Below are 12,738 nucleotides of genomic sequence, written 5' to 3'. Positions count from 1 at the left end.
CCCTGCCCACGGCAGGGGGGTTGGACTAGATGACCTTTAGAGGTCCCTTCCAACCCAAACTATTCTATGATTCCCCAGATGATGCAGGGTCTCACCATTCAAGACAGGACCAACTATCTCTGCAGCACAGAGGGCAGCAGCTGTCTCCAGGATACACCTATCAGAGGCAGCGCCCGGGGAGGCAGATGGGTAATACAGCACTTGTCATGAACTATATTGCGTCTTTGTCCTTCCCTGCAGGATCACACAGCTGTAACAGGAGCTGCAGAGCAGCTGCCCTGGCCAGCTGTAACGTTACCCTCCCAGGTTCCTCGAACATCAACGTAGGCAGTGACTTGTGCTCCTGCTCCACAGCCGTAACTCAGCCCGGAGCTGCTCCTCTGTGGTGCTTCAGCAGAAAAGCAGCTCTCACTGGCAGGATTGGAGCAAACCCCAGTAAACAAGGAGAGCTCTCTTGATGTGCTCTGCTCCATCGCTGGGGCAGGAAGCCAGTGTTCCTTGCACACTCATAGCCAAAGAAATGCAAACTCACATCTTTAAGTGCTTCTCTTATTTAACTCACCTCTAGTTAAGGCATAATTAAATAACTTGAGCAAAGTTCAAAAGCTAAAAGAAAACAATATATAGTATGACTTTTTTCCCCCTCTACATTCTATACTTAATTTGACCAAAGATCTCCATGATCATCTTCCTCTCTTGCATTAGTAATCTTTGAAAAGTAGTATTTGGGGATTGAGTTTATATTTGGAGTGGCTTATTAAAAACATGTACAAAAACGAATCTGCACTAATGTAACTGATTAAAAAATACAGCTTATGAAAAAAATAACTGGACAATATATAGATGGAAGAGAACAAGGAAAGAAACTATTCCTGAAGATATATCGATACTCACAGGAGTAGAATCATCAATATTAATGAATGGTCCGACCCATACCAGATGCAATAATCTGGCAATGTAAAATGCAATAATCACCATCAGCCCAAAACAAATTGCCCTTGGTACGTCCCTAGGGCCTACTTAACTTTACATACCAGGGAAAAAGCTATGTCACTGCAACATTGTATCAGCCATTGTATGTATACAAAGCATCTACTCTCCCTCCCTCTTACACAGGCTGCAGTAACCGGCTTGACACCCATTCTTTGTGCAAGTTTTCAACAAACCTAAGCAGATTTTTCCCCAATATTCATTAAACCAGATTATTATTTTACATTTATTTTTTCCACCTTCTGAATTTAAAAAAAAAAAACAAACCCATGTTCGGAAGTCCCTTATTCAATTCTCTGACTTTTCCTGAACAATTACGTCCTTCAATAAACTTGCCACTGCTCTTGAATTATTTTTTAAGTATGCCAAGAAAGACCACTGAGAGTCCAATATGTCCAAAGGTCTCCCAAGGATGGATCCCAAGGTTATTTGGGTCAAAAGGAACTGATTTTCAAAGCTTTTGAGTGTATCCTGATCCCCTAAACTTAGATTGGGAAATTTAGTCCTACAGCTTCTAACCAACACCTTGTTTCAGTCACGCAGATTAAACGTTCTTTGTGGGTTTTGAACCACTGTTCAGACTCTAACTTGGGTGGCTTCCAAGGCAAATTTGTCCACTGAGCATGCTTGAGAGTTTGCAGAAATGCCAAGCCAAGAATCTGGTATTATGCATAGTATAAGAAAATGAAATTACTTTTCATTATTAATATATTGCCATAGATAACCTGGCATTCACGGTTTACAAACAAACAAATGTAGGATGGGCTCATTAACTACCCAAAACAAACAATTCAACCTTTTATAGCTGCTTTACATACCATTTCTTTCAGCCCAGTAGCTGTCCTAAAAATCACTTGGTTTGTGTGAGTGTTGATGTGTGCATAAAAATCGATTGTTGAAACCAAAACATGAAATTCTTACCAGCATCATGGTTCTTTTTCTGATGCTACAGACAGTATGAAAAGCAGAAGTTTTCTGCTCCTATTAAATAATTATGCATTCAGTCCAAATGCACTAACTTTTATGAGCCTAAATGGTACCTCCCAAAAGCGAGTGTTTCTATAATAATTAAGGGATATTAATCCAAGCAATAGGTGGTTGGTCTTCAACATCATCTCTGAACATCCTGTTGGATGCTTGATGGGACTCAAGTAAAATGTCCTTTTGCAAAATTCTTTAGGCTATCTCAGCTCAAAAGAAAAAAAAAAAAAACAAAAACCAGAACAGACTACTTCACATTCCTGTGCAGCCTTGCTCAGCCTAGTTAAATCCTGATGGGACATTTCAACAGGACAAGTGTTGGGACTTTTTTCATTACATTCTTACTCCTGACCTGGAGGTAGAATTGCTAAGAGGTGACACCTTTATTTTAATTATTTTAAATTCTGATTTTTAAAAATATCCTTAGCAGTAGAGTTAAGTTTCCTGGGAAAATAAGGAAAAAAGGCAAGCAAAAGTTGTTGGACATCAAGCAGTGTTTGATTTTCCTATTCAGGTGATACGTAGATTTTACACTTAAACAAAAGCAATAGGTTGCTGAATGTATTATCCAGAGAACTCCCTTTAAATTACTCAGCTTGGCTTCTAACATTCAATTGTGTCACAAATAAAACCAGTGCACACATTGGACAATTAAGAGTTTCAATATCTAGTTTGTCTCCTACTAGTAAATCTCTTACCTTCAGAATCCAAAGCCTGAATTTTTAGCTCCAGTGGTGAATCTTCAAGATAAAGTTCTCTTGTTGTGGACACAATTTGGATGCCGTGAATTATATCAACTATAGCATCACAACGAAGCACTTGTCCAGTCACTTGAAGACACATTAGAAAGAGCACATGAAATCAGCAACACTGGATGTGCTCATCAAGAGCACCAACAAGACAAAATGCACCTCAAATTTAGCCAATGACACAAGACACTGACGGAACTGAAACTATGTCATGACCTTGACTAAGAAACTCTTGGTCAAATGGTGATTGTGGCTAAGCAAGCAAGAAAAGCAGTTCCCTTTCTCACTGAACTTTAGACTAAATCTTAAAAAATTGTGATTTCCATCTACACTAACAGTTACAGACATTTTCTCTGAGTACCTATTAAGAGTTTCTACAGTGCAACTGTCAGACATGGCTCATGTCCTAGAGAACTTAATGACTTTTACTCACAGACAATAAACCCCTATATACTTCTTCATTTAGTGACTGCAAGACATTTAATTGACCATCTGTTTTTGCCTATCTGTCATTATAAAAACTAACCAGGTATATTGCATGACAGACACAAAGGCAATTTCCAGCTTTCTAAATGCAAAACATCTGAATTTGCATTATATAAGAAGTATGTACTGAAAACTATTTTCAGCCACACACCCCCCCCTTTTTTTTTTTAGTTACCCATTTTCCTGGATGTATCATTAATATCATTAACACTTAACTGAGGCCTTTAACAAACAGAACTTAAAAACCATGCCCATGGAAAGTCTAAAATGACTATGCATATGAATGGAAATTTCTTGTTTTGTGCACTTTTAAATCTCTACTTTGTTTCTGGAGGATGCCCATAAACAAGTAGTGGTGTGCTTACAAGAGTTAAAACTTACTTATATCTTCAGCAAAGATGATACTTGTCAGACGTGTGGGCTGTGAGGACCGTGCCTGGACAACAGCTTTCTTCGAACACTGGCGCTCATCCTGATCTGCGAGCTCTATGCTCGCAACCTCCGGCCTGGTGGAGGACCTACAAGATTATTTGGTTGTGTTAGCAGGATCTAAGTTACTGCTAGACAGAAATCAAAGGTCTGGTTTAAAAACCACCAAAATAATCTACGTAAGACATGCTACATGGTCAGGACCCAACTTTCATAAGAGCTGGATTGCAACAGCTTCTCGAGGACTTCAGCAAAAGCGAGTGCGGGCTAAGGAAGGGGGAAAGCACAGACCAGAAGCCCACCAGAGCCCAGACAAACACAGCATTCTCTCTACTGTGGCATGTTCACTGCTGAATGCCATTCAGTCAGTTCAGAGCTATACCCAGCTACTTAATGAAGTCAGAAAGCCTTTGGCCTGACTGTTTATTCGCTTAGAGGTGTGGAACAAGCAAACACACATACAGAACACTGAAGCAGAAGGTGAAATAATTTTAGCTAAAGCTCCATTTGCCACTTTTAATTGCATTTTCCAAAAAAGTTCGAAACAAAGGTCTGAAAAAATCTGAAGTCTTCCCTCATGACAGAACATCACAATTACGTATGTTTGCTATGGCAGAGGCTCTGACCAAGTAAGAAACAACATTTTTTAATCAAGAAATTTAAGAATAAAAAATGGATTTAGTCTGTTCAGCTGAAGTATGTAACACTGTGTAAACCATGCAGTTGTATAATCATCTTTGGTGAAATGTAAGCCTACATGAAATTTTGACCTAAAATTGATGCATCTGTTACTTCCTGCTCTGACTTGTATGGCTTTTCTAAAGACAGCTGCTCCAGGAATGAGCTTGTGGGAAGCTCACCATGGATGTGGAGCCCAGTTCTCACTCCTGTATGCCAAAAATGTCAAGATGAGGAAAAAAAAAAGTTTAAAAGTTATTAAAACCCAAGCCTCTTGAAATTAAATTTGTGATAGTAGCAATATATATCTGAGGCCTGAATGTAGAGTGCTCAAAGCAATTAAAATATTCAAGCAAGCCATACCTCTTGCAAATAGTTAAAGAACATCATCCCTCTAAACCGGGATGAGCTGCTGACTAACTGTTTTGGAGAACTGGGTCACGGCTGCTCTACACAACTCCTCACTCATGTTACACCTGCAGGAGTTACTGCAGAGTAAGCAGAAAGGCAGCCTGCTTAGACTCCAGCTCAAAGCCCAGCACCCTGCTTAAGCCGCAAATGAATTAAGCGCGTGAAACAGCCATCGCTGTTTGCTCAGGGATCCTGAGTCAAAGCTCCTTCACAAGGGTCCTTTGAAGGATTAAAACAATGAAAGAAAGCACCGATGGCAAAGCTGTTCAGGAATTGCTTCTCCCAGATGATGACAGCAGTTCTGATGAAAACATTGCATTACCTGGTAAATGCAATCTAAACTGGGTACTAGATCCCCACCTGGTAAAGATGGTGAAGCTGGATTGATTTAGACTTTTCTTCTGGAGGATGTTCAGAAATGCCTACCTGTGATCTATGGGAAAAATCTTCTAACTCAGCAAGGAGCTGGAGAAGAGTTTTAAAGAGACAGCAATATCATACATACCCTTCTCCTCAGACGTAGGTTTTACCTACTTTTATTACTGGCAGAACCAACCAATCCAAAACAGTGAAGAACAGAATTTCTTGTTAACTAAAATTGTATCCGTTTCAAAAAATAACCTATCACAATATGTTCAGTTATCTTAGAGTTAACAGTTGCAGTCCAGGTGACATGGACCAATCTGGATGTAGTCACTGGAATAAAATTGCAAATCCTGTTTTCAACCTCAAGCAATGAAAAGCGCAATTCTGAAGACAAATCCAATCGTGCAAGACACCAAGATCCCTTTGGTTCAAAGCAGTTGGTAAGACAGCGAACACTGCATTTCTCACAGAAACTTCACATGAAACAAAAATATATTTGTGTCAGCTCTCTGGTTCCCTACATATGGGTCTGGATTTTATCATACTATACTGTCCAAACAATGAGGCTCCAAAAGCTTGCAATCTCAGGGCACAAAACCCCAGTCAGAACATTTTTAATTGGCATGCTAAATGGCGGTGTACAGGTTCATTAGACACTGTATAGGAGTATGATATTTTTGTCTTGGATGAAATTCCTTAATTCAATGAATTATTAATTCATAATATTGGTGGGCTCTCAACAATATTTTGCTTACACAAAGACTAGTTTTAAAGGATTTTGAAACAACAGTAGCAACTGCTAACCCAGAAACATCGAAGTATTTTATCTGATCAAGGAAAAAACAACCCACAGCAGTATGCAATGGACAATTTAAACACCAATTAGAAGCTTAAACCTGAAAATTGCTTGTTATATTCTAGATATCTAAGCAATGTACACAAATATGAGCATATTTTTTTATACTAGGGTTTACACTGTTTCTAAAATAATATGAATTATTTTCTATATTAGTAGTACATTTAACTTCGCTATACAGTGATTAAGAGTGAACAATTAGTTATCTTCCTGTAATTCTGTAGCTTCTTAGGCAGCCATGAAACAGTTTTCCAACGCTGAGCAAGTTTCTTTAAACAACGTTAGTATTCACAACCAGTAAGGCTTTTTCTGTACTTGGCTGGTAGGCTTTTTAAGCTGAGCATGCAGACCTGACTTAATGTGCATGCAGGCATTTTTAAATAAGCATTATATGTATGGAACTGACTTTTATTATTTAGTCCTTTACATTGCTTAATATTCTCTGTCATTAGATTTTTTTTTTATTAATTAATTTGAGGTTTTTGCATTCTTACAGTCTGAAATTGATTGTGTTTACAACACAACAGGGGTTTCACTGTTTTGTATTTGTTCTTTTAATATATGGTATGGCTGTGTATTGTAATACAAACCCACCACAGTTTGCACTAACAGCAGTGTTGCAAAACTAAATCTAATTACAAGATATTTTTCAGAGTAGAAAAAGGAAGGAAAAGATAAACTATAAGTTTGCATTAAATTTTAGCTGTAAACTTACATACACTCTACAATTATAAAGGACATTTTAAGCTTTTACAGCTGAATGCCGGTTAACTCTTAGTTGTCACTGGAGTAGGGAACCTGAGATTAGATGCTATTTGGCCTCTAACAGTAGTTTAAAATAGGAGGTAGACTATCAGCTGAATTTATTACTTTTTTAAATACAAATACATTTTTAGTTTTATTACCAATAGGATGTCTGCTATTTTAGGCAATTGCCTGAACTGGGCAGGTGAAGTAGGGCCTTTCTGAGGCTTGGTTTACTGTTGATTTATATTAAAAAACAATCTGCATGACTATTGTTTTTTACACCATAACATACGAAATATTTGATGACCCCTCAATATCATTCAGCAATATCAAAAGCACGTTCTGCTTACAGCTACATCCGATTCGGGGTCAAGTACGGAAAGGATAAGGCACTAATCAAATAGGCTGTGTATTACAGTGGCATTACTCCGCTGCAATACACACAAGGATCACTACTGTGCCCTGGATGGACAAGAAAAAGAAACTTTTGCTTTAAAATGACATCAAAGACTGCAATTTATATCATCTTCCAATTACAGCAGATCTTCAGCAGCACGGCAGCGTGTGATATTGAGAGCTAGGCTTGTCAGAGGTCAAAATTAGATCCTGAGAAGCAAGCAATGGGAAGCATTTCTGGCACTAGCTCTCAATCCCATACCAGTGTCTGTAAGAAAGAGCAAGGCAGAGGAGTAAGCACTAGAAAGAAGAGTGAGAAGGTGAGGGGAAAAAAGCTAACAAAAGTCCCAATATTTATTTCCCTCCAAATAAAATCCTACTTGCTGATTAATTAATGACACTTGCAATAAAGACTGCTAGTCCTCTTGCTGATTTCCATTCATTCATGGATCCGCCCCCTCCCCCCCCCCCAGACACAAAACCATCTGCCAGGATTATATCTACAGATCTACCCAAACCTATGCCTGTATTTTTTTAATCAACCATTTTGTAATATCACATGTGAATACTTCAAGGATTATACTTAATTTATTTATCAGCTGGTTTAAAGACCAGGCAAGTATTACTCTTTCCCTCACTCTAGCAATACTCTGTTGATTCTTATTGCTTCAGCATTTTATATTGTTTTGTCAGCTCTTCAGACTAAATTTAACTGACTAAATTAGCAAAAATCCACCTTTGTTGGAGATGCACCATGACTGTCTGTTGATTTAATCTTTCAGAATTTGTAAAAAGCATGTGGGCAGACACATAGCCAGAGGGAAACTGGATACTAAAGGTTTTCAGAAGTTTAGTAAGATTGGATTGATCAATCCATTATGTACCTTATTTCTAGTCACTCTTGGGACTAACACTGTTGACATACAAAAATGAAGAGACACAAGAGCCAGAACAGCGTCCAGGCAACTGTAGTTATATGATAAAAAATTGATTCCCAGAGAACCAAGGATATGGGAACTGAACCCATTCCAAAGAAAACACAAGAGGGAGCCTGGCAGACTTCCCTCAACTCTTAAGGATTTTTAACAACACAGTGGCAGATTATCTCTCTATTGTTCACTCAGTCCTCTTCTAGGATGTTTCTTATTGTACTGGGAAAACAAAAAGCAGCAAAAAAATCCTCCACCCGGTTTTGCTTTAAAAGCATATGTAAACATCACACACAACGAGCCAAGGATGAAGCTTTTGCTCCTGGGGTTTTATAATGGTGATCAGCTGGCATGCCCATTAACTTCAAAGGAAGCGGAGTTAAACCAGTGATGATTGTTCTCAAAATCCAACCCAGATGCCCCAGTGTAACTTGGATATTTTGTCAAATCAACTGGTGGCCAAAAGCATTCCACCGTAAGTGCTTATCTTTGTACCTTTTCTAGTTACATGAAGGAAACTGGCATGCCACACTAGTGATAGTCATCTTCCAACTAAAAGAATGCAATAAGTAAAGGTTGGTCTACCCAAGTTGTTCTGAAATTAGCTTAGCCTGATTTCAAATTAGAAAGTAAAGGTAAAAAATGGCAGTTTACTTCCAAAACACGTATGTCACATTTTGCATTATTTCAAATTATCCACTCTGTTAAACCTTCTTACATGTAGACACCCTTAAAGCTTCAATTACTAAGGTGAGACCCACACCCAAAGAGAGCAAAAGTCTTAAAACATTTCATGTGTGTTCAGCAATGAGAGCTGCCCAAAAGCAACAACAGTCCCTACTCTTTCTGTCCTTCCCAGGCAGGTTATGCTCAGATTCAGAAAAAGTTTTTTCAACAGTAAACCTGCACTGCAGGTCGACACATCAGCTAAGAGAAAAAACACGATTATTTCTTCTGCCTCTTCAACTCTGGCAGAACATCTATGCCACAGAATCATGCTACCCGCTCTGGTTTTGAGCCAACATACTCAGGTAACGCGGACCTGAGCCACAGCAGCACAGCCCATCTCACTTTACCAACAAGGATATCTCAACCTAATTCTGAGCTTGTTCTGGTATCTACAAGAGCTTGAAGCCATGCTGGGAAAGCACATGCTGCAGTGCGGCTGGACTACCCAGCAGTCAGTAGCATAGGCACCTCCCAGAGAGAGGGAGAACCTTTTGCTGCCTGCTATAATGGCCTTATAAGCAGGAAATGCAGAGCAGGTGAGAACCAAAGGCAGGGTAACGGTAGCAGGGGATAACAATCATTATTTAAGATGTCATTTCACAATATGGAAATTAACAGTCAGTATCTCACACAAAACATTTTTCAGTGAGAGTCAATGCCAGGGGTTTTTAGACCCATGGTAATACAGGTAATCGATGAAACACCACCACCACTATAAGCAGGAAATGCAGAGCAGGTGAGAACCAAAGGCAGGGTAACGGTAGCAGGGGATAACAATCATTATTTAAGATGTCATTTCACAATATGGAAATTAACAGTCAGTATCTCACACAAAACATTTTTCAGTGAGAGTCAATGCCAGGGGTTTTTAGACCCATGGTAAAACAGGTAATCGATGAAACATCACCACCACCACCATCCCCAGATTGTCAGAGATGAGATTGTCAGTCTTATAGCAAAGTAACAGACCTCGATCAGCAGCACTCTATTTAATATACATTTTTAGAACACATAAGCTACCACACACGTCCCATGGAGTGATAAGACCAATTTACAACCCAGTATCAGAAACACGACAAGATAAGGAGCTAGAAAGTGAGCTTTGCCAGCCAACTACTGCAACAGCAGCGCTGTATATACATTTTGGGTTCTCTGGAAGTACCTGTGCATTATGCAGCTCAAACACCACTCAGCTGCTGGCTCCTCTCACTTCAGCACTCTGCCACCTGCTCCTCTCACAATGGCAATTAGCTTTAAGTAACCTTGTCAGAGAGGGCTTCAGTAGCACACACAAACCCTTTTATTTAAGGTGGCAATAAACTCTCCATTATATTCGCAACAAACAACATTGTACAGGGCCATTATCACCTTTGAAGAGTTTCCTATAGCTGTAACCTTTCCATAGCAAAACCTCTGACCTTCAATGGTCAATGGTTCAAGCTTAATCAGTTGTATTTCTCAAAGCTAACTCCTGAAGCTTAAACTTTCCACCAGTTCTCACCACGTATCTCAATTTGACAAGATAAGGAATAATGTTACAGACTTGTAAGCATATTTATATGCTACAGATAATTTCTGCTATAAATATCCTGCGCCATGCTGTATACCTTGGGGGAAAATGTTTTGTTTGTTTTGTGTGCTCCCTCCTCCCCCCTCAAATGTTATTATGGTAAGGCAGATTTGAAGGAGAGAATTCTGCTTCTGAATGCTTTCATTCTTCCAGGTGTAATTTCTGGATTAAGGTAATTAAAATATAAATACAGATGTAATTTAAATGCTAAATATATCCGCACAGACTGTGTTTTATTCCTGAAGATAGTACCATGTACAATATTTACAGATGGGAACACAGTATGCTTTGAAAACAAAGCTTTTACCAAAAAAAAAAATTTAACATAAAGGCAACCCAAACTCCAGACGGCATGAGCATCTTGAAAATCAGAAAATACTTTAAAGCCATGCTTGCAACTTTATCATTGCTCCCAATGGAAAATGTTTTGTTTGTTTTGTGTGCTCCCTCCTCCCCCCTCAAATGTTATTATGGTAAGGCAGATTTGAAGGAGAGAATTCTGCTTCTGAATGCTTTCATTCTTCCAGGTGTAATTTCTGGATTAAGGTAATTAAAATATAAATACAGATGTAATTTAAATGCTAAATATATCCGCACAGACTGTGTTTTATTCCTGAAGATAGTACCATGTAAAATATTTACAGATGGGAACACAGTATGCTTTGAAAACAAAGCTTTTACCAAAAAAAAAATTTAACATAAAGGCAACCCAAACTCCAGACGGCATGAGCATCTTGAAAATCAGAAAATACTTTAAAGCCATGCTTGCAACTTTATCATTGCTCCCAATCTGCTGGGATGATGATAAAATTTGACCTTTTCCCTTTGAATCACTGGAATTCTCAGACACCACTACAATCACTTTGAAAATCTCCTGCTTTCAGAGGTAAACTTGAAGCCCTAAAGGGAAACTGTAAAGAAATAAGGTCACAGCATGTCATAGACTGATTTTTCACGAAATTGGACGCTCAGGTATGAATTCTGAATGTTTGAGATGAGTAATGCAGTCCTTCAAATACTCAGAGGATGTCTTTTGAAGACAGATGCTGCTGCAAGATGAGAACAGCTTTCCTACACTATCTCTAACCTCCCAGTCACCCACATTACACAACCTCAGTCCCCTCTCCAGACACAAAGGGCCTGAATCTTACCATTTCCATTCCAAATCCCTGCTTTCGTGCATGCAAACCCACCCATCATTTTACAAACCCTGGGTGAGGAATAGTCACTACTTCTGAAGCCATTACATTTGGTACTTCCTAACTTCTTCAGTTTAACGGCCTCCTTCCAGTAATAGCTATTACCGATGGCTTCAACAGAAAGTACAGGAAACTTGTCAGCAAGCAGCTGTGGAGTTGCCTGCCCCTCCAAAGTACACTTCTTTCTAATCCCCTACAGTTCGAGGCCTGCAGGGCCAAGGATGTAGCGGGAGAGCGCCATGGATGCAATCTAGCAAACATGCTCTGAGCACCTCGAAGAGCATCACTGCTTCTGCTCAGTCACACACACATTTCAACAGAAAGTACAGGAAACTTGTCAGCAAGCAGCTGTGGAGTTGCCTGCCCCTCCAAAGTACACTTCTTTCTAATCCCCTACAGTTCGAGGCCTGCAGGGCCAAGGATGTAGCGGGAGAGCGCCATGGATGCAATCTAGCAAACATGCTCTGAGCACCTCGAAGAGCTTCACTGCTTCTGCTCAGTCACACACACACAGAGCTACTGCTTCCTTCTGATGGTTTTGTAAGCACACGTTGAGTTTTACCACCCACATCCTGCCAGTCCCTGCAAAGCAGAAGTGAATAAATACACACTTACAACCCCGGTACAGAAAATGATGACACACTCTGTATGAAGTTGGTATAGTTTCTTTAACTGTCAAAATTAATCTCTCAAGGGCAACAGAGGGAGAGGATGGAAAAGGATGTTGAAGCCTATCTGCGTGAGGGATACAACCCATTGGCTGGCAACTGGCACCAACATGCTTTGAAGTGCCTACAAATCATCCTCATTAGAGATACATATGTGGACCAAATCTGGTATTTCCCTAGAGTACAATCTTATATTTTTTCATCTGTAGATGTCAGTGAGATTTGCAAAGGTCTATATACTTCTGACATTTGGATAGCGCCTGGCACATGCAGGAATGGCTGTAGCCAGCCCAGCATCACCTAGCAGTTTGCTGGCAAAATAGGAAAGACAGTCTACACCTCCCAGGTTTCACTAGTGCTTTGATGAGTTTGTTTTCCAGCTTCGTACAATGTACTTTACCACATAAACCAAATCCTTTTAAAGACTCAGTTGCCTTTAAAGATTAGAGTAAGGAAAAAGAAAAAAAAACATACTTGTGAGATTTTCACTAAAACGGTGCATATAAAAATTAAATTACATCACCACAAGCAGCTCACCTAGTAACTTCCTTTCA

General features: G+C 39.4%; 1 protein-coding gene across 1 annotated transcript in view; it reads right to left on the bottom strand.

Annotated features, from left to right (window-relative positions):
- NUP210 (nucleoporin 210) overlaps nucleotides 1-11,757 on the bottom strand; it is a 67,706-nt gene extending 55,949 nt beyond the window's left edge. The window contains exons 1-3 of the mRNA XM_009283287.1: nucleotides 11,714-11,757; nucleotides 3,588-3,724; nucleotides 2,670-2,801 (exon numbers count right to left, since the gene is read on the bottom strand). Coding sequence (XP_009281562.1) covers nucleotides 2,670-2,801; nucleotides 3,588-3,724; nucleotides 11,714-11,757 — 313 coding nt within the window. The remainder of the gene's footprint in view (nucleotides 1-2,669; nucleotides 2,802-3,587; nucleotides 3,725-11,713) is intronic.
- Nucleotides 11,758-12,738: the final 981 nt, after the last annotated feature.

This window comes from Aptenodytes forsteri, unplaced genomic scaffold (assembly GCF_000699145.1).
Source record: "Aptenodytes forsteri isolate BGI_AS27 unplaced genomic scaffold, ASM69914v1 Scaffold870, whole genome shotgun sequence".
Lineage (NCBI taxonomy): Eukaryota > Metazoa > Chordata > Aves > Sphenisciformes > Spheniscidae > Aptenodytes > Aptenodytes forsteri.
The sequence above is the reverse complement of the archived record's forward strand: the minus strand, read 5'-3'. Positions and strand labels throughout refer to the sequence as shown.